Below are 22,155 nucleotides of genomic sequence, written 5' to 3'. Positions count from 1 at the left end.
CTAATGCTACAGTGACGTCCTGCTTACATAGTTGGCTGCTTTTGGTTGATTAAATTGGTTTCCTAGCAATACTAAAGTTACTAAAGTTTTTACTAGCTAAGACATTTCTTAAGTTTTAATGGTGCGACCTGATTTAGTAACTCACTAGTTTGAAAGTAACTAGTAACTGAGAACTTAGGAAGGACTCTACGTTCAAACTTAGTAATGGATTTATGAATAGCGGGTGCAGCCCAGTCCAGATGATTAATGATAATGGTGCATTTAATGGTCTCACTAACAACACAGCTGCACTGTTTCCCTGTTTTTTTATTCATAGATATTCACATTACCACAGTTTCAAATTCAACAAATGGTTAAAGGCCGTGTTGTTTTGTGATGACCTCTGACATTCTGTGTGAAAAGATTAATCCACCTGATGATGGATTAGGGGATAAAATGTCTCTCTGATGTCCATATCAATAAAGAGGGCACGGTGGGTCAGTAATTTGCCTGGTAGGACTTTTGCATTGATGATTCAGGGATTTTTGCTCTATGCCCAGGATCAAGACTTTTGGCAGCCATGTCAGCGCGTTAAATCCCTGCTCATTGAAAAAACAGCTAAAGTGGGATCTGCTAACCCTTTGATTGAGGTTTATATAGCGGGGCTCTGGTCCTGCTTTGTGAGAGCACCATTTTCCATAGGGGACTGGCTCCAGCACTCTTTGCAGGATGAGTAGTAAGGTAAGAGAGTGTTATCATGTTTTCTGTCTATAATTGTCTCCATAAACCTGGTAGCAAATGTAGATAAAACCTATAATTCTAACTAGTCCAGTGCAGGACATACTGTAGATAAATGTAACCTCTAAAAAATGATGATGATCAGGTTCTTGGTGTTAGGCTGCTGCCACACACCCAGAGAAACTAACTGTGCCATAAAGTGGTTAAAATGTGAGAGGAAGGCTGCCAAAAGGACTGGTTAAGACTGGTATTAACTCGCCCACAGTTACAATTGTCTTTGTCTCTGCACACAGGAAAAAAATAAAACAAAAAACTGATTTACTGTAAGTTACATAATTTCTAGTTCATACAGCAACACAACAACTATCCTGTATATTTAGAATAAAAATGTATTTATTGCATGACCATAATTAAGCATTGCCAAAGCAGGTTGTGCAAGGTTTATAATGTAAATACAAGATGTCATATATTTAATTTCCCAGTACTTGATGAGCATGTTATTGTGCACTGTGACTGAGTTTTGATTTCTCCCTGCCTCTGCTTTCTCTCTGGACTCAGATCACATTTTATGAGGACAGAAACTTCCAGGGCCGCTCCTATGAGTGCGACACCGACTGCCCTGACATGCACCCCCACTTCAGCCGCTGCAACTCCATAAAGGTGGAGAGTGGCTGCTGGGTGCTGTATGAGAAGCCCAACTATACCGGCTACCAGTATGTTCTGACCAGAGGAGATTACCCAGACTACCAGCGCTGGATGGGCTACAATGACACCATCCGCTCCTGCCGTACTTTCTCTTATGTGAGTACATTTATAAGCTCTCCAGACATTAACAATGTGAAGTTAATTAACGAAATTACGGATGAAAATAATGTTTTGTGTCTGAGAAGCAACTTCTTCTATGTGTGCCGAAACGTGTGCTTTGCTCTGTGCACAAGGCAAAGAACAATAAATACAATGTTTAAAAAATAATATTAAGTTTTTACTTATCCTCCGACTAAACACAAACTGCCACAAGATACTAAACTAGATGGATTTAAGTGAAGATAAGTGATTTGTCTACATTTCATTTATTGAAGAAACCATGAAATCCTTTTCAAAAATTTTAATTTGTTGAGCAAGCCTGAAATTACCATGAAATAATAATTAGTAAACAAGAAGAGCATCCTTGTTAAAGAAATAACACAGACACACATGTGGGGCTGCAGAGGAAGGGTTCCTTGCACTGATGCAGTTCCTGTTCTAATTTTGTATTTTTCTTCACTGGATTTCTCCAGACCAGCGAGGGCCCCTACCGCATGCGCATCTATGAGCGTCCCAACTTCCAGGGTCAGATGATGGAGTTCAGCGATGACTGTGAGTCGGTGCAGGAACATTTCCGCAGCCGTGACATCTACTCCTGCAACGTCATGGACGGCTACTGGACCCTCTACGAGCACCCCAACTACCGCGGCCGGCAGTACTTCATGAGGCCCGGAGAGTACCGCAAGTTCAGTGACTGGGGGGCCACCTGTGCCACCACCGGGTCCTTCCGCAGAATCACCGATTTTTAATCAGGATTCTCACTTGATTCTATTGATTTTATTCACATTTCAGTTTAATCCAAAACACCATTTTCCTCTAAAAGACATGTATTTGTGGAAACTGGTCATGTTAATAAAATAATGTGTCTCATGGTACAAGGAGTGGGATGTTTTATTCGGCTATGATAAAGAGATTGATCATATCAATATGATATTGTTTTAAATAACCAAATAAATCAATCTGTTGTAAACAATTATCTCTGTGTGTGAATAAATATTTTGGTGTTGACTGATTTAACTAACTGGCTAACCATTAGGGCCATAGCAGTATTAATATTAAAAAATATATTTTGTTATTATTTTCTTCAAACTACTGTTCCCCACGCTTAATAATTATGTCCACTGTTTTAATCTGATCATGAATGAGTCTACACGAATACTGTTGGACTTAGTGTGACCTTAACATTAATACAGACCCACATTACCACACATACTTTTAATAACAAAAATTTGCCACTTTAGTATCTCAGAATTTATTAATTATTGTTGATTTTATTTTATTTTTTAAAAGAAGCATTTCTTGTTTATTAGATTCACATTCTGGGACATTAAAATGTGTTTGGTATTTCCTGTATTTCAATGGAGTTACTATGCACAACATCAGTCTGTTACTAGTTACAGTATATAACCTACAGAGAAACCACTGTTTATAGTTATTTATTAATATATCTGTCTACCCAAGTTTGCACAATATCTTCAGTTTCTTCTACACTGTATGAACATATTGAATCCATCCCATTTAAAGCAAACAGAAGATGGGTAAAAAAGCTCAGCATTGACTGTTCCAGCGCCTGTCCATGCTGTGGCTCTAGAAGCTGTGCGGTGTCCTGTAGAGTCTGTGCTGACACCAGGCCTCATTTGAATAACAACACACATGGCAGCACCTACTCCCACAGGGTAATGTATATAAAGATGGACTTTACCTTTTGGTGGTCAAAAACACAGGAAGCAGCAGCCATTATGGGAAAGGTTTGTGCCCAGTTTTACTGGCTCTCTGTGAATCACTGTGAATAAAGGTACCAGAAATGAGCTGAATGTGACAGGCTGACTTATTCTGCTCCATCAGATTATCTTCTACGAGGACAAAAACTTTGGAGGCCGTCACTATGAGTGCATGAGTGACTGCGCCGATCTGCACTCAATGTTTGACCGCTGCCGCTCCATCCGGGTGGAGAGCGGCATGTTCATGATCTACGACCGTCCCGGCTACATGGGAAACCAGTACTTCATGAAGAGGGGAGAGTACTCCGACTACATGGGCATGACGGGCCTGAATGACTGTGTCAGGTCCTGCCGCATGATCCCCATGGTAAGCCTTCTGTAAAATAATATACTTATTTTTATCTTTGTCAGTATGATCCAAATTATGCTGAAATCATCACATTAGTGAACCACTTAATTTTGTATACCTTAAACCAATGATTCCCAACCAGGGGTATTTGTGCAGTTACAAGGGGGTACGTGGAAAAATCGTGCAGCTCAGCTAATTTGAAAATCTAGAAATTTTGATTTGATGATTTGGCCACATATTTTTGTTTAGGAGAAAAATCAACACACAAGAAAAATTACAAATTTGTGTGATGGTGATCTTTATAGCTATAACTTACCAACTATGGTAGTCTGCACAAGACATGCCTCAGTTTTCCACCAACCTGAGTCAATTGTAAGTTGATTAAGACTGCAGAAAGACTAGTAGACAGACAACAAAAAGCTAAAAGTAAAGAAACTGTAAATGGTTCAAGCAACCAGTTTCTGTTACTCCAAATGGCAGAAGTACAATTACAAACTTGGCCCAAACTACTGAGAAATACCATTGAACGATATCATAAAGCCATCCCATCCGTCAAAGGGGTACTTAGGCCCATCTGATAAGACTGTGGGGGTACGTCTGACAAAAAAGGTTGGGAACAACTGCCTTAAACTGCCTCTGAACCTTTCTGTTAGGGAATTAAGGTCAAATGTGCACAGAATAAATAATCTTTAAATCATTAAAATAACTGAATTTGATCATAGAGAGACGAAAGTCAAGCTGTAATTGTTGCTTCTGCTCCTCATCTGCCCTTGCATTAATAATTATGGTGTTTCAACACTTTCATTTAAGGGATAATTAGGCAGCCTGTCCCCTAAAGTGCAGATCAAGTGAAAATTTATGAATAAAATTAAACAATTTAAGGGAATGTGAGTTTATATTTAGACCTTTTCCTTTATTGAACTGCATTTCCACAATTCACAGATCCCCAAATAATCAGAAATGTGAAGATTTTATCAGACTTTATTGTAACTCCAGATGTAGTAGAAAAACACCTACTTAGCAAGGAACACTCATTCAATTTTTGGCACGTTTCACTATGTATATTTTTAACCGTAACTACTTTGCAAAATAGAGGTCATATACCATATAGTACTGTTTTGTAAACAAAAGTCCTAAACCCACCAATAACTAAGAAAAATGTTCTTTACTAAAACATTGTTTTATCTTAGTCCACTCTGTATTCTCAAATTAGTAGATATTGCTTAAAAAGTTCGACATTTCAGAAAATACGCATATTCTTTTTCTAGTCGAGAGGTGAGAGGATTGATACCACTCTCATGTCTGTGCTGTAAATATGAAGCTACCGCAAGCAGCTGGTTAGCTTAGCTTAGCATAAGGACTGGAAACGGGGAAACAGCTAGTGTGGCTCTGTACAAAGTTAACAAAAGCTGCCTCCCAGCATCAGCGATTAACACGTTATAGCTTTTAAATAACTCATATAATTCAAGGACCAGTTGTCAGGCAACCAGCGAAGACTTCAAGAAGTTACAGGTGCTTGTAGGTGGATGTTGTTACCTTTGGACAGAGCCAGGCTAGCTGTTTTTTTCTGTTTCCAGTCTTTATGCTAAGCTAAGCTAACTAGCTGCTTAATTTTTACTGTAGAGACATGTGGTATCAGTCTTCTCATCAAACTCTTGACAAAGCAAACAAGCGTTAATTCCCAAAATGTCGAATTATTCCTTTAAAAAAGTATTTGCTTTTGATTGAGGCATAATTATCTTTGACATAAAGATTTATAAATCGAATGACGTGTGAAAAATAGGATGGCTTTTGACTTTTGTTGAGATGTGACCTTTGGCCTTCCTGCCCCCTGTAGCACAGTGGCAGCTACAGGCTGAGGCTGTACGAGCATTTCGACATGGGAGGTGAGATGATGGAGCTGACGGACGACTGCCCCAACCTCATGGACCGTTTCCGCATCTCCTACTTCAACTCCTGCAACGTGATGGACGGCCACTGGCTCATGTACGAGCAGCCGAACTACAGGGGACGGCACTACTACCTGATGCCCGGCCAGTACAAGAGCTTCAGTGACTGGAGCGGCAACAACTCCAGGGTCGGCTCCATCAGGCGACTCATGGATCTCTAAAGACAGAAGAACAGTTCTTGTGAAATGTCTGCTCTTTGCCTTGTTTCACACGCTGAATAAAATGGCGTCAGGGCTCAAGTGTATTCAGTTTTGTTCTTGCTCTCTGCGTTTGGAGGGCATGTTTTCCCATGAGGGTTTGATGGGGTCATGGCCTGATATCCTGACTCTTATGAGAGGCTTGAATAAAATCCTGCAAGCACTGACACTTACCACACTGAGACTCAAGCGTTATCTGTTGTAGAGCTGAAGGAAAGTCTTTCTGATCTTCATCAGCAGATTGAGTTTGTCCAGTTGTCATGGAGTTATGTTTCTAAGGTCAAGAGTGAACTTTGACAGGGACGAGATGTCCTTAAAGTGCTCAGAAAAAAATGGAAATTTTAACATCACTATTTTTCTGTGAAATCTGGGGAAGCTCCATCTGTTGATGAGGATCATGTGATATGACCGAAAGGTCCAGAACAGCTACTTAATTAACCTTGTGGGTTTCTCTACCTTTAGGTTTGTTGTAACAAAAAATAAATACGGAGTATCCTACAAATTAATACAAGGATAATTGTTCTTACAGATTTAAACATTTTAGGGCTTTTTTTTTTTTTACTAAGCAGTGTGTAGTTACTGTGTATGTGTATGTGTTTGGACAGAAATGAACCTCTCCACCAGAGGGCAGTGGTAGAGAGTTGAAATTATAGATAACACAAGGTCAAACTAACATGCTGTTGACAAAAAAAGAGACACAAATACTCATTTGTACCCAGCTGTACAACGCTGCAAATTAATGAGAATTCAAATTTGATAATATCATATTTTCAAACAGCTTATAAATGATATGTAATTGTTATGGTCACTGTTAAAGACATACAGACAGACAGACAACAAAAATATAGGAGCTGTTGTTCCTAAAACAGATTTCAGACAAAAGAGAACAAAGTGGCAATGTGACATTAACACTGTAAGGTAAAACTGAACTTTGGAAATAGTTCTGATAATAATATTAATAATAATAAAGTTGCAAAAAAACTTATCTGGAAAGTCTCTGCTTAAAGCTAAAGAGGTGAAAGAAAAAAAAATGTCCATACCAAGAACTCCACTGATGCCAGAAATCATCCATAAACTAGAAAATAAAAGACCTTGGCCTAGTTTTAGGAGTAACACATAAAACCATTTCAGCCATTCAGTGACGACAAAGAGTTCAGGACTGTTTCATACAAAAACCTCCTGCAATAACACCAGACCAACCCTAAACAACCTGTCAGCTCTCACCTGTATAAACATAACTCCTAAACATCTCTTCAGGATAACACTGCGGCACAAATGCCAAAGATTCCTGGCTATTACAATATGAATGACATGTGCAGAGTCTGCATTTTACATTTGCTATATATGCGACAGGTGGGAGTCTTCAAAGCTGGATGGATCACACAGGCCAAGGCACAGGGCAGGCAAACCGGCCAACATGGGGAAGGTAAACATCACAGCTCCTAGCACACACTCTCAGGAGGCCAGGGGGGCACACGTGATGGGAAAAATGCTCTTATTGTGAAGTAATCAAAGTGCAAACAGGCCTTCAGGTTTTTCTTTTGAATTCTTGAGCTTCACTGAGAGTCATTACTGGTTATTTTTTTCAAATCAAAAGAGGACAAAGTGGATTGAAAACGCCCAGAAAATGCTCGATTAAGCAGAAAATGTATTGTTTATTTCTTAGCGTTGAACAGGTTTCGCAGCAGATCAATGAAAAACAAAACAAAATCTAAACAAAACCATTTCAATTTCCTTGTCCAGATTATCTTCTATGAGGACAAGAACTTCTCTGGCCGCCATTTTGAGTGCAGCAATGACTGCGCGGACCTGATGTGCCGCCTCAACTGCTGCAACTCCATCAAGGTGGAGAGCGGCAGCTTCATGATCTATGAAAAACCCAACTACACTGGAAACCAGTACTACCTGAGGAGAGGGGAGTATCCTGACTTCCATCACTGGCTGAGTGCCAACGACTCTGTCAGCTCCTGCCACCTCATCCCAACGGTGAGCTGTTTCTGGACAACACCAAGCAGGGTTACACAGATACATTAGTTTAATTATATTGTGAGCTATATAATTTTATTAAATATTGGATATTGGTATGATCATGTCGCTATACGGTTGATTTGATGGAGATTTACTTCTCCGACCAGAACAGTTCATCCTTACAATGATTCTTCATTTAAAATTTCACAATGTTCAATTATTCTAGTTTTCTACTACTATTATACAGTTGTTTCACTTTAAGGAGCCGCTAACACAGTATTTCAGTTGGAGTTCTAGTGCCTGATCTCGGTCTAAATGTTATTTTACATATGTTAAGAACTGTTGCGGGAAACACAAAAAGTTTGTTATGGCATTAAAATAGTCAAATTTGAAGACATAAAATATGTAGCTATTTGTAACTAAGTGATTCAAGCTAAATGCTAACATCATCATGCTAACATGCTCACAGTGACAATGCTAACATGCTGATGCTCAACAGGTATAATGTTTACCAAATTCACCATCTTAATTTAGCATGCTAACATTTCCTAATTAGCAGTAAACGCATAGTACAGCTGAGGCAGATGGGAATGTCAGTTTTGTAGGCATAAGAAAATGGATAAATAAAGATTTTGACCTGATGATGGTGCTAGATAAAAAGTGATCACCAGGTGATTACAATTCATCCTGAGGAGAAAATGAATGTCTGTACCAAATCTGATACCAATCAATCTAATACTGTCAAGACATTTCATTCAAAATCACGAATGTCAAACTCATGGTGGAGCTACAGGAAAAGTTAGAGGATCACCAAAGTCACTGGGATTCATCTTCTGGGGACCATGAACGTCTGTACAAAATTTCATGACAATCCATCCAATGGTTGTTGAGCTATTTCAGTCTGGACCAAATTGGTGGACCAACCAACCGACATGACCATCCCTAGAGCCACGCTGTTAGCTTTCAGAAACTCTATTGCTCAAACCTGGGTGCATGCTATACATTTTAAAAACATTTATTATTCATTGTGTAGTGTTATACAACATTAGATAATTAAATATAATGTCAGCTGGGGTTGGCTCCAGCCCCCCTGTGAACCTCCTAAGGATAAACTGGTATAGCTAATGGATGGAATGGATGGATCCATTATAAAATTATTGCTACAGTGTGTATTGTAGAGGTCTTTATACATATTTATAAATTACTAAACTATTAGCTTACATCTTTCAGTGATTCATCTTTCACTGGACAGTTTATATGAAGTGGCACATCATCAGTACAGCTACTTTGTAAATGGCACATAGGACAAAATGTATTATTTTAAAAATGTAGTACTCTACTAAATGATTCCCATCTCCCATTCAAAACCAGGAGCCTGGGCCGTTCAGCGTGCGCCTGTATGAGCGGATCGAGTTCGGAGGTCAGATGATGGACCTGGTGGACGACTGTCCCAGCATCATGGACCGCTTCCACATAAACGACATCTTCTCCTGCAACGTGACTGACGGCAACTGGCTCTTCTACGAGCACCCAAACTACCGGGGCAGGATGTACCTGATAAGGCCCAGAGAGTACAAGAGGTTCAGTGAGTGGGGTGGCAGGAGCGCCAGGGTCGGCTCCATCAGGCGCATCATGGACTATTGATCTGGTTTGGAGGATCCCAGGGCTGCATGGAGGTTTTGGAAAGACTTCATGCTCAGATAATAGACTATAGAAAGTACTAAATAATGTGCGTGATGTTCAGTATATTGTTAATATACAAAATCTTATTGTCCTGAAAAACTTTAGAAATATTAATCGGAATACGAATGGTTGATTCCCTGATATTAGAATGGACTCAGAAAAGGGACTCCATACATAAAGAGCACAAACAACAACAACATGTTTTTGGACCTGTTCTTGATCAAACACTCACTATTGTAATAAAGCAGTTGCAAAATGGAGTCTTCATAGTCCATTCAGTTGTGAAGAGAACCTTAGACTTTTAAAAAGTTGTGAATACTGTAACTTTTAGAAGTTAAAAGTAAGCTATTGTGCAACTGCAATGTTTATATCTGATCTATGAAGAGTGAGAGATTCATATAAATCCTTCAAATGAAGTAATATTCAACATCTTATTCTACCTCGTGTCCGCTCTGGATTTAAAAATCTCTAGACATCTCTTTAGCTGATAGATTGTACAGATTATCATGTGTCAGACCTATTAAATATCAATTTCATCTGGCTGATACCGTTGCAGGACACACTCTATCGGGCTATTGTACGATGGCATTTTCTGGGGGGAAATTGTGATGAACATGGAGGAAAGAACAATAACTCATCACACACCAAGAGTCATCTATACATAAACAGAATTTTCCCACCCACCGACGCGCCCTCACCCCTGATCCATCATCACTGTGAGGGATATATTTAAATGACAATACTTTATGCTGTGCAATCACACAGCTGCCCTTTCTTTCTTTTTTTTATAAAGCACAGTGGCTTGGCTCAGGGACAACACTGAGCGGTAATACAGTCTGATGCCAACATGGGAAAGGTAAAGAAAATCAAATGTTATGGTTTTACCCACACTTTCGACACACCTGTATCTTGCTGAATGATTCTTGAGATTTTATTTTTTTGTATCTCTGCTTGACTGGACATTCACAGCACTGTGTTAAAAATGGAAACTATCTTCCTGTGTGTGTGCCCTGATTGCTTTTGCAGATCATATTTTACGAAGACAGAAACTTCCAAGGACGCTCTCATGAGAGCAGCAGCGACTGTGCTGACCTCCACTCCTACTTCAACAGATGTAACTCCATCAAGGTGGAGAGTGGCTGCTTCATGGTCTACGAGAGGCCCAACTACATGGGCAACCAGTACTACCTGAGGAGAGGGGAGTACTCTGATAACCAGCGTGTGATTGGAATGAACGACTGTGTCAGATCTTGCCGTATGATCCCCCAGGTACATCATACAGGTTTTGTTTAATGATGCTGTAAAGGTGCTTTTTTTGCTATGGTAAATGCTTGTTTTTTGTAAATCAACAGTTATAAGTCAATAGTGAGGTACTTAAAAACAACTAAAATATCTCTGGATATATCATTGTACTGGTCAAAGTAACAAAGTTTTCCATCCTGTGCCAGCACCGAGGCTCCTACAGGATGAGGCTGTACGAAAGCTCCGATATGTCCGGCCAGATGCACGAGTTGGTGGACGACTGTCCAAATGTCCACGACCAACTCAGCATGTCTGACTTCAACTCCTGTAATGTGATGGACGGCCACTGGCTGCTGTACGACCAACCTAACTACAAGGGCAGAGCGTACTACCTGAGGCCCGGAGAGTACAGGAGATACAGCGACTGGGGAGGCGTCAGCCCAAGAGTCGGTTCTCTCAGAAGAATCACCGACATCAACTGAAGTCAAGCTTCGTTTAAATGCATCTTTCCCTGAGTTTAACTGTCTGTTTTCCTAATAAACTTTAACTGCTTACCAAAACATTACTGTTTTATTCTGTGTTCTATCTGACAGCTGTGGTTTGTTGCCTCACAATTGGCACTAAGGTCACCAGAATTAACAATTCCTACAAAGCTTCATTATCATTTTATAAAATACTCCTAAAATTTGTGAGTGCAGATTTCTAGTTGATTATTACTGTCTGACAGCCGTGAGCTAAACAATGTATCTAGCATAGCTTCTGGTTAGCTTGTACATTGTAGTTAAATCTCCTCTATGCTTGGGCATACCATACCATACAATGCCAGAGTTGCCCTCACCCACTTTGTGCCCCTGATGGGATTAGCTGCTCTCTATGGTGGCTGAATTTATCCATACAATTAGTGTTAAACACAAAACACTATATGGAGAGTAGCAGCACAGACTGGAGAGACAAGAAACGGACATGAAAAAGTGAGCTGAATGTCACAAATGCAGCGATTCTGGACAGACCCAACAGCATATTACAGAATATGAGATAAAGAGTAAAAGATCAGGAGGGATCTAGTAAAGCAGGACACAGGCGATAATTCAAACTAATAGATAACAAATAGTATAAACACATTTGTAAATGCACAGCATGAAAACAATTTCAACCCCACAATTATAGTTTTACCAAATCAAAAATAAATTGATTTGAGACGATGAATGTCATATTACATTTTTATGACTAACATGTAGCTACAATACCGGTAATATATCTTAAAATACTCATAAAATTATGAGAATCATACACATTCTGTTTACGGTTGTCATAATATTTAGAAAAAACAAACAAACAAACAAACAAAAACAGTTAAAAGACAATATTTTTGACAAAAATCATCCAAATGTTTCTGGGAAAAACATCAATTCCCACAAAATGTACTTTCTTTACACCAGGGATAAAAGTTTCATGTGTTTCAGGTGTTCCCAAGGTTTTTTTTCTCTCATTCATAACAAAATTAGCATAGTCATAGTTATTTTTATAACTAAATAATATTAAACATTGATATCAAACATCAGTAACAACCTCAATAACATTTAAACATAAATATTGCTTTACATTTTAAGTTTTTAATATCTAATACTACATTACAGGTGTGTGTTCATATACAGGATGAAAGCTGAAACAGAAAGTTTGCTACATATCAAGTCCCTGCAGTTACAAATCAAATCAAACTATCACTGGTCATCATCCTTTTGATATGGATAAACCTCAGGTATCATATATTATATATCATATTGCATACATTGAGATATATATATAAAGTTGTTTATCTGTATGGCACCATACCACCAAATGTTTACCATGACACCATGGAAGATATTTTCCAGGATAGATGTATATGAATAATTACATGTAATTAAACAAACAAACACGACAGACAACCTGTGGTGAACATTATTTGCTATATCTGGACCAAAAATTGAGACCACATACTCATTTTGCAATGCAATATTATCGAGGGAGTCTTCATAAAGTCTAACATGGCTGTGATACATGAAGGGAATTGTTGTCCAGTAAGTCAAAACTGTCAGATAGTTAAACAAAAATACTGTACCACACCTGAATCTGGGGGTAAATGTGGTGTTAGTAAATGAAGTAAAAGTTGACACAAGCATCCCACACACATACAGGTAACACACGGTACATTGTAACATTGTACAAATCCTAATACTATCTTTACATCCACTGTAGCATACACACCGACAGCACAGTATACACTTACTTATTTGCATACAGTGGGGTTGCTCAGGTAGAGCATTAGGAGAGTGAATGGCTTCCTGCTCTGACTGTTACGCAACATATTTAATGCGAAAGAGCTGTTCCATATTGTTCTGCAGCCATTGTCCACTGGATGTGTGGATACCATACTAGTCTTTTCCTTTGTCCATGCATGTCAAAACACCAAACCAGTTAATTATTTATCCTTTTTTTTTCAAATACAAATCCATATTTCTGACCCAATGTTGTGCTCCAACAAAAAGGTAAACATGTGCCAGTAGCCTTCAATTATAGCTATGAGAGAATTTGAATAACAATACTTTGTTTGTCAAGAGGTAGTATAAAAAGCCCTGAAAACATGGGGAATCTCTCCAACGGAGACCATGGGCAAGGTAAGTACTGTTTTTCCTCTCTGCTCAGATTAAATGTAAATTGCTACAAAACTTTTCAATTTACTCTTAGTATGTTTAATGTTGAACACAGAGCTGAATTCTTATTACTCTCTTTTTGCTGAAACATGTCATTGGGCAAAATTTAATCTGCAGCTCACGACACTTGTACTTTTATTTTCCACCAGATTATCTTTTACGAGGACAAGAACTTCCAGGGTCGGAGCTATGAGTGCAGCAATGACTGCACGGACCTTCACTCGTACTTCAGCCGCTGCAACTCCATCAGGGTGGAGAGCGGCTGCTTCATGATCTATGAGCGACCCAACTTCATGGGCCACCAGTACTTCATGAGGAGGGGAGAGTATCCAGACTACCAGAGGTGGATGGGCTTCAGTAGCTGTATTCGCTCCTGTCGGATGATTCCAGTGGTAAGTGGGTTATATTTGTAAAGACAGAGAAGACAATAAAAGACTGCAAAAGAAAACTTTCATCATAGCTCTTGCTTTAAAGTCTGTGTTAATTTCATAAAGTCAGGATGACTTAATATAGAGTAAGGATTCTGCCAGTTGAGTATATTTTTGTGTTAACACTGTTCATTGTTAAGTTTGATTTGTCATAAGCTTGTGGTTACAGAAGACACATCAACCTTTTTTCCTTTGGTCCCACAGTATCGAGGCTCCTACAGATTGCGCATCTATGAGAAGCCCGACTTCAGCGGTCACATGATGGAGTTCATGGATGACTGTCCCTGTGTGTCTGACCGTTTCCATCACCGCCACGTCTACTCCTGTAATGTTATGAATGGCTACTGGATCTTCTATGAGTACCCCAACTACAGAGGCAGGCAGTACTTCCTGAGAACTGGGGAGTACAGGAGGTACCGCGACTGGTGCGCCACCTGCGCCATCGTCGGCTCCTTCAGGAGGGTCACCGAATTTTAGCCATTAAGCGAAACCTTGCTGTAAATAAAACACTTTGTTTATTAAAGATGTTGAATTTTTAACCTCCTTTGTGAATGTGTTTTCATTGATTTGTCAGATTGGCTTTGAAAGGCATCTAAAAGTGTGATTTTGTTGTCTGGCCTGGAGCCTTATAACGGCAATAAAAGGGCTGCCAACACTGTGACTGTGTGGTTTGCGGATCTTGTACTTACTCTGTAATTACTGTGAACAAAAAGACCCGTTTTTATTGTGCTTAACTATAGGAAACAAGAGCGGTAAGCAGCCATAACTGTGCTGCAGCCACTCCACAGCAAATAAACTACCCATCAAGTGGGCAACACTTGTTAGGTCTTTTCCTCTGTGACTCTGTTTTGACTCACTTATGTTCACTGTTGTACTCTGTAAAACTATAAACCATTATGAAATACTTATATATTACTATAAATCCTTAAATAATTAGCATCATATTTTCCTGCAGCTACATTACTGAATCCCATCATTTATTGGTAATTAAATACATATAATAATAACTTATTAAGTCCCTCAGAATTATAGTATTGAGTCTGTGACTTGTTTTTTTTTAGAGGTGGGATATTGTCATATTTTCACAATTATGCCAAATCAAGAGAAACTCCTAAACTTATATTTTGAAGGGCCACCATGACATGTCATTATGTGCTTGTTAACAAATGTAATTCCATTAAAACTGTTAACATTATAGTAATAGTAGTTATAATAGTTATTCAATTAATAACAACAATAAACTTGAATGAAAAAATGATTTACCCTCTGATCCATCAACACCAGAACCTGGTTCAAGCAACTAGTCTAACTCTCAACTCTCTCTCTGTCTGTTTAACACGCACACACACACACACACACACACACACACACACACACACACACACACACACACACACACACAAACACAACACATTGTTAGCAGAGTGAAGGGGACATAATGAGTAAAGGGGAAAGAGAAAGAGAGAAAGCATCATACTTTTATAGTCACCTGTAACAATAGTTTTAGGAACAGTTAAAAGGTCTGGCTGTCCATCCAACAAATGACAGAAAACTAACATTAGATTGTTATTCCAGCGATGGAAAGCTGGAATCACTCTTGCTTGCTGTTAAGATTAAAGCAGGTGAAAGCAGGGAGTAAGTCAACATCTCATTTGTGAGTGACAACCTCTCTCTCTATAGTATAGTATTTTTCTTTTTTGTGATTTTCTTCCCTCCCATATCTCTCCAAATTTGGAATAACCAGTTCCCTTTGCGCTGCCCACTACCCACTTCATCTTCCTCCTCCTGATCCCAACCCCTGTGATGCAGGTGTCAAACTACAGTTGTTGGTGCATGATCCCTCACTGGCATCCCACTCAAAAACCGACAGTTGTATTTGTTGATATGTGTTCAGAGGGGCACAGACAGCATTATTGTTCAATATGTCAGATGGACACACTTGAACAATAACAAAGCTTCTTTCTGAATCTTCCTACGAAAAATGCCACCCAGTATTTTAGTGATTATATTACCATGAAAAAAATTGTGTAAATTCCTCAATATCCCCCTTATACTGTATGGCCAATGTCTTTGCAGAATCAGTGACATCTTTTAAATCACTTCTCAGAATTTATCTTTAAATCTTGTGTTTCCTATTATATTGCTAGGTCTTTAATTCCATTTGATTTTAATTTTAATTGTCTGATTTTATTTTCATTTTGCAGTCCTGAAATGTTTTAATCCTGGTTCAACTATTTAAAGCAATTTGTAACTTAGGTTTGCTGTATAAATAAAGTATATTATTAATGTTATATCATTCAATATTTGCATTAGTGTGTTTTATTATTCAGGCTAACCTGCACAAGCCATTTTTAAATCCAGTTGCATGTCTAATTATTGATCATACATTTTCAGTGGCAACATGGCAGAGCCAAGTTTCCATCCAAATTTACTGTAAATTTCTAATGAATTCTCAGAAAATTGGCAAAAGAAAATGCAAATGAATGCATGTTTCCATCCACTAGTGTTATGTGAATATTAGGAGTTCGACACATCGAGCCACTGCAGAAGAAGAAGAAGGTGTAATGAGATCCAGTCAAACCTCAAGCGAACAAAAACAATGTAGGAAATGTGATTAAAATATGGCATTTCTGTTTGTTTCATGTATTAATGTGAGGAAGGTTACAGTCTCCTCACCGCTGATTGTTATTTTCCCAATTTATTTCTTTAGAACTACACAATAAAACAACAAATAAACAAGTGAACTTCTTTTAAAAGCAATAAGCCTTAGTATTACTCACTAATCTTTATACATTACTGCTCCGAATGTACATAAGCTGCATAAGCTGCACAGCAATTACCAAGAGATAAAATACATGTGTGGTACTCACATAAATGTATCTATTAGCCTTATTTAAAAATGAGTGAACTCTGTCAAACAGAATTTAACTTCTTGCTCTCAAACAATCTATAACATAACTACAATGTTTTTTTCCATTCATTGTTGTTTTCACATTCTGTGTTTTGATTGAATTTCTGAAGTAATCTGCATTAGTTAGAATAAGGTGTAGTGCCGTTTATAAATCCTACGAACTGAGTTGTTTCTTGTTTGGTTAGAGGTTATATATCTCAGAAAATAGTGGTTACACTCAAGTCAATGCCTATTTGATATCTCATGTTGCTCCAAACGTACAAATTGCCTTTTAAATATAATTGGTTTACGTTTGATTGCATGAAACAACATTCTTTTGATTTACAAAACAGGATTTGTTATCAGTGGGGGGAAACTGTTGTGAAAATACAAAAATACAAAGTCAGTATATTTAATTCTTTATACTAACTGAATATTTGTCCAGGTTCTGGGTCTCTCATAGGTTTGTTAGAGATGTGGCCACGTTCTTTCCATCAGTGATGATCAGACCGACCATATGTGGAGAACCTTCTGACTGAGAATGGAACACAAACAAAGCTTATGCTTATAATAGACAATGCAGATGACCACTGCCAGAAATGTATGGATGGAGAACCATTGTTACACATTTATAGGCCACGTTCAGCAAAAGTCATACTGCTAATTCATCAGCTTTGCACATTTGAATAACAACACATCGTTGCCCCTGGGGTTTTGTATAAAAGGGCACTGGAGTCATGGAGTTGGCAGAGCAAGTTGAACCATCCACTAGGAACAACCTAAACCACCATCATGGGCAAGGTAATGGTATCTTTACTTATGTTTTCACATGTTTAAAAACAGTTTTTACATAGCAAAATAAATCTAAATTTTAAGGTTATCACTGATATGATTATTAAATCCAGATCTTCCCTCTGTTCTCCGTTTCAGATCGTCTTCTACGAGGAGAGGAACTTCCAGGGTCGCTCCTATGAGTGCATGAGCGACTGCTCTGACATGTCCTCCTACCTGAGCAGGTGCCAGTCCTGCAGGGTGGAGAGCGGCTGCTTCATGGTCTACGAGCGTCCCAACTACATGGGCATGCAGTTCTTCATGAGGAGGGGCGAATACCATGACATGCAGCGCATGATGAGCATGGGAATGATGTTCGACAACATCAGATCCTGCAGAATGATCCCCTATGTAAAAGACCTCATCTATACATCCCTTTGATTCTCATAAATGTAAACTTCATTTTTAGTTTTAAAATGTGTGGCCATACTTACACTTTACCTGTATTGTATTACAGCACAGAGGCCAGTTCAGGATGAGGATCTACGAGAGGGAGAACTTCGGTGGTCAGATGTATGAGCTGATGGACGACTGCGACAACATCATGGACCGCTACCGCATGTCCGACTGCATGTCCTCCAACGTGATGGACGGCCACTGGCTGATGTACGAGCAGCCCCACTACAGAGGCAGGATGATGTACCTGAGGCCCGGAGAGTACAGGAGCTTCAGGGACATGGGCATGAGCGGCATGAGGTGGATGAGCATGAGGCGCATCACTGATATGTGCTAGACATCTGCATTTGACTTAAATAAATGAAAATGATCTGTAATTCATCACCATGTTTGTCAAGCACTTGCTTCCTTTGTGTGGTTTGTCCTTAACTGTTAAAATAACTAAATAACTATCTAAATCCCATCACCAAAATTTCACACACATCTACATAACAAAAGATTAATAGTTGCTATTACTCCCAAACTGACTTTATGACTGCCATTATTTCTATTATTATAATAAGATTGTACTCACCAAAGTAATTAGACAAGGAACATGAACGTTCAGGCAATCAGACAGCTTGTAAACAAGCCAACAGTTTAGCCAGATTAACTACTGTTTTTTTTGGCGATAAAATCAAAAGTGAGCACACTTGTAATACTAACTTGTCAGTATGATATCACCAGAGAGGTGAGAGCTCAGCAATTAACATGGTTAGGACAATTATCATAACCAATAGGACTGATGGAAGATCCAAGTTGTAATAAACCATAATCATCCTTTAATTACATGTAGTATTCCAATATATCTACAATTTGTATCAATCAAATAATGAAACTTTATTTTTATAGTACCTTTCATACAGGTTTATGCAATTCAAAGTGCTTTACAAATGACTGACAAGCTGATGATAAGACTGTACAAAAGTAAACAGTAAAACAATTTGAGACTACTGCACACGAGAAATGGAAATGATAAAAATTAAATAATAAAACCAATAAAATAGATTAAACGAGTAAAATAGATACAAGACAATAACAAATAACACAGATAAGTGTTAATAATAATAATAAATGACCAAAGCCAGGCCAAAGAGTTAAGTTTTACTGTTCAAAGATATCAACACTTAGCTTGCCAGCTTTTTGACAGTAAACAGTATGGCCAAATACACAGCTTCCACTTGTCACTAGCAAGGTTACCTTTTTATGTCTGTGCCTCAAACTTGTGAGTTACAGACATTAAATAGTGTATTTAGCAATATGTCACTATCCACTGTAGGCCTGAAAAGCAGTTGTAAATAATTTGTTTTCCTTACTGATGAACATCTAACGTGCTTAGTTATAATTTAGACAGTTACAACTGATTAGGATGGTGAGAAGATCTAATGGTGTATAGTATAACATAATAGTATATAATATAATATAATATAATATATAATATAATAGTGTAAATTTTGTCTGCTATTTTTAGATTTGGTCTTAGTCCTGAGATCAAAAGTCCATGTTAGTTTTAGTCATATTTAGTCAACCTCATCCTTTTAGTAGACGCCATTTTAGTCTCTTCTTACAGTACTAATATATTTCGTCACAATTTTTCGTTAATGAAATGAACACTAACAACATAATATAGTAATAAAGTATAAACATGTCCATAGTAACTTCTTAAACCACTCCTGCATCATAAACGTAAACAGCCTCAATGGATGGGTCTTCGCGTGACGTCATCGCGGGATGAACAAACCGAAATGGCCGAGTGCCACATACAATGTTACCCCTTAACATGAGTTTAACTGGTTTCTAGCAAATTGCTTTATTTCTAAGTAATGACAGTGTCCATATATAAGCTATCATGACATTGTCCATGACATCGCGTGATGCGTCCATGACACAAAGTCATACAGCTCAAGATAAGTGAAGTCTTCTCTGATGTTAAAACATGTTCAGTTACAAATAATAAACAAATAAATAGATTGTATATTCTGTAATAAATAGAAAAAATGGTGTGTAGTCTGTTTGAGTACATCCTGTAAAGGCTGGTCCCAAATAAAGGCTGGGGTAAAAAAAAAAAAAAAAGGGGGAAAACTTCTGGGACATGTACCATATTGGCTGACATTTCAACTCTGCATAATTTACATTTCCCCAACATTAATTCCTTCTGTAAAACATTATTCATGGTCACGCAATACTCACAATTCTGTCGCAGACACCGGAAAACTGCTTCATCTGGCCACCAAAGTCTAAACATCTGTAAATCCTCACTCGCTCTGTCAGATTCTTCTTTCTATAGCTGTCACATGGGAACACTGTGGTAATAACAGTACAGCAATTCTGTTTCTCAGCCATTGCTGCCAGCCGTAACAAACATTTACAGATGGTCATAGGTACATACTGTACCAGCAACTACACAACTCGTGTTTCACTTGTGGTAAGACAAGAAACTCATCTATTGCTAATTATTTAAATCTATTGCTCCGCCATGAATTTGGTGTTGATCATCCAGCCACTTTACACTAGAATTTTCCACATTTAAAGATGATGATGACAAAGTTTAGTTTATATCTACAATATGATGAACACCCAGTGATTAGAAACAAAGAAATATGAGTGTGCTTGCAAAAAAGTAGTTAGAAATTTATTCTGTATGCTGCTTTTCATTCATTTTAAATGAATATTTTGATATTTTATATGCTTTGTTTAGAATTACCTGTTACAAAACAGGTTAACTACAACTACAGATTTTATGCAATACTTTAATTTTCTATAACTATGTGCAAAGGCTGCCACCTACATTTAAAATGTTTCTAATTAATGTCCAAGTGTGTATTAAATGTTTCTTACTGCATGAATGTAGTACAAAGAGAGGCCACAACGGGCCATGGAGGGTTGTCAATCTACCTCAAAGTAGCCCTCTGGTTGAAGGTGCACTCATCAATGATTAAACCTGATGTGTTATAATAAATTAGTTTAACATTAATCCTATTAATTAAACTGTATCTGTTATTATATATATCAACATATAAGTCAGCGTTTTACATTTGAAGTAAATGATGACACAGAACAAACCGCAGCATCAGTATCCATGTTGTCTCCGACCTTTTTTTTTGCACTACAGATCCAACAAATGTTCTTTGTTATGTGTAAATAAAGGATATTTAATATAATATAATTGTATAATTGTACATCGCTTTGGGTTGAACTTTGTTGTGTGAGTTTAAAATCACTCAGTAACAAGTAACGGAGGAATTCTTTTAAAAGAGAATCACTAGATTTTATTTAAAATCTTGCTTTTATACACTGGTGCTCTAATAACAGGAATCCATGATGCGCCTCATGCTCATCCACCTCATGCCGCTCATGCCCATGTCCCTGAAGCTCCTGTACTCTCCGGGCCTCAGGTACATCATCCTGCCTCTGTAGTGGGGCTGCTCGTACATCAGCCAGTGGCCGTCCATCACGTTGCAGGACTGGCAGTCGGACATGCGGTAACGATCCATCATGTTGTCGCAGTCGTCCATCAGCTCGTGACTCTGACCACCGAAGTTCTCCCTCTCGTAGATCTTCATCCTGAACTGGCCTCTGTGCTGTAAGTTGAAATGAGTGAAATGAGTCAAACACTGTAATAACTTTGCTTTCACCAGGTTCAATATTTTTCATATATCTAAGGTATAATTTCAAAAGAACAGGAAATAGTGATTTACAGTACCATGGGGATCATGCGGCAAGACCTGATGCAATCACTCATGCCCATACGCTGGTAGTCAGAGTACTCTCCCCTCCTGGCAAAAAACTGGTTTCCCATGTAGTTAGTACGGTCGTAGACCATGAAGCAGCCGCTCTCCACCTTGCAGGAGTGGCACCTGCTCAGGTAGGAGGACATGTCAGCACAGTCGCTGCTGGTCTCATAGGAACGACCCTGGAAGTTCCTGTCCTCGTAGAAGATGATCTGAAAATAAAAAAAGAAACCATTATGATGACACCACAGTGTACCACAGATTGTATAAAGTACAAATTTCAGTTTTTTTCCCCGTCAACTCCAATTAGACTAAAAATGTTAGAAATCAAAAGCTAAAGCTGCACACACCTTGCCCATGGTCATGGCTACAGTTACAACTGTTTAGGCTCAAAATGACTGCACGCTTTTCTCGATGTCCCCCTGTTGCTTTTATACCTGACCTCGCACCGAAAGGATACATGACCCCATTGTTCAAATTCCTGACAGAGCAACATGGAGCAGAGGCCCCCCGTGTA

The 22,155-nt window shown here is 38.5% G+C and overlaps 7 protein-coding genes across 7 annotated transcripts; 6 read left to right on the top strand and 1 right to left on the bottom strand.

Annotated features, from left to right (window-relative positions):
* Nucleotides 1-93: 93 nt before the first annotated feature.
* LOC122885803 (gamma-crystallin M2-like) lies at nt 94-2,494 on the top strand. Its single transcript, XM_044217450.1, has 3 exons — nt 94-720; nt 1,276-1,518; nt 1,995-2,494. Exons 1-3 carry the CDS (start codon nt 709-711, stop codon nt 2,268-2,270), a joined length of 531 nt encoding a protein of 176 aa, XP_044073385.1. The 5' UTR covers nt 94-708; the 3' UTR covers nt 2,271-2,494.
* A 679-nt stretch (nt 2,495-3,173) lies between these two features.
* LOC122885881 (gamma-crystallin S-1-like) lies at nt 3,174-5,910 on the top strand. The gene is made up of 3 exons (XM_044217614.1): nt 3,174-3,269; nt 3,367-3,609; nt 5,429-5,910. Exons 1-3 carry the CDS (start codon nt 3,201-3,203, stop codon nt 5,699-5,701), a joined length of 585 nt encoding a protein of 194 aa, XP_044073549.1. The 5' UTR covers nt 3,174-3,200; the 3' UTR covers nt 5,702-5,910.
* Nucleotides 5,911-7,119: 1,209 nt separating this feature from the next.
* Nucleotides 7,120-9,648, top strand: LOC122885885 (gamma-crystallin S-1-like). Its single transcript, XM_044217618.1, has 3 exons — nt 7,120-7,163; nt 7,481-7,723; nt 9,077-9,648. The coding sequence occupies exons 1-3, from the start codon at nt 7,155-7,157 to the stop codon at nt 9,347-9,349; spliced, it is 525 nt and encodes a 174-aa protein (XP_044073553.1). The 5' UTR covers nt 7,120-7,154; the 3' UTR covers nt 9,350-9,648.
* Nucleotides 9,649-9,785: 137 nt separating this feature from the next.
* Nucleotides 9,786-11,192, top strand: LOC122885883 (gamma-crystallin M2-like). The gene is made up of 3 exons (XM_044217616.1): nt 9,786-10,244; nt 10,415-10,657; nt 10,837-11,192. The coding sequence occupies exons 1-3, from the start codon at nt 10,236-10,238 to the stop codon at nt 11,110-11,112; spliced, it is 528 nt and encodes a 175-aa protein (XP_044073551.1). The 5' UTR covers nt 9,786-10,235; the 3' UTR covers nt 11,113-11,192.
* A 2,071-nt stretch (nt 11,193-13,263) lies between these two features.
* Nucleotides 13,264-14,290, top strand: LOC122885884 (gamma-crystallin M2-like). Its single transcript, XM_044217617.1, has 3 exons — nt 13,264-13,287; nt 13,473-13,715; nt 13,956-14,290. The coding sequence occupies exons 1-3, from the start codon at nt 13,279-13,281 to the stop codon at nt 14,226-14,228; spliced, it is 525 nt and encodes a 174-aa protein (XP_044073552.1). The 5' UTR covers nt 13,264-13,278; the 3' UTR covers nt 14,229-14,290.
* A 3,087-nt stretch (nt 14,291-17,377) lies between these two features.
* LOC122885882 (gamma-crystallin M1) lies at nt 17,378-18,249 on the top strand. Its single transcript, XM_044217615.1, has 3 exons — nt 17,378-17,442; nt 17,572-17,823; nt 17,930-18,249. Exons 1-3 carry the CDS (start codon nt 17,434-17,436, stop codon nt 18,203-18,205), a joined length of 537 nt encoding a protein of 178 aa, XP_044073550.1. The 5' UTR covers nt 17,378-17,433; the 3' UTR covers nt 18,206-18,249.
* Nucleotides 18,250-21,150: 2,901 nt separating this feature from the next.
* LOC122885659 (gamma-crystallin M3-like) lies at nt 21,151-22,081 on the bottom strand. Its single transcript, XM_044217051.1, has 3 exons — nt 21,989-22,081; nt 21,611-21,850; nt 21,151-21,488 (listed from the first exon to the last, which is right to left on the bottom strand). The coding sequence occupies exons 1-3, from the start codon at nt 22,001-22,003 to the stop codon at nt 21,210-21,212; spliced, it is 534 nt and encodes a 177-aa protein (XP_044072986.1). The 5' UTR covers nt 22,004-22,081; the 3' UTR covers nt 21,151-21,209.
* Nucleotides 22,082-22,155: the final 74 nt, after the last annotated feature.

Source organism: Siniperca chuatsi, linkage group LG12, assembly GCF_020085105.1.
Source record: "Siniperca chuatsi isolate FFG_IHB_CAS linkage group LG12, ASM2008510v1, whole genome shotgun sequence".
Lineage (NCBI taxonomy): Eukaryota > Metazoa > Chordata > Actinopteri > Centrarchiformes > Sinipercidae > Siniperca > Siniperca chuatsi.
This window is presented reverse-complemented; position numbering and strand designations above follow the sequence as displayed.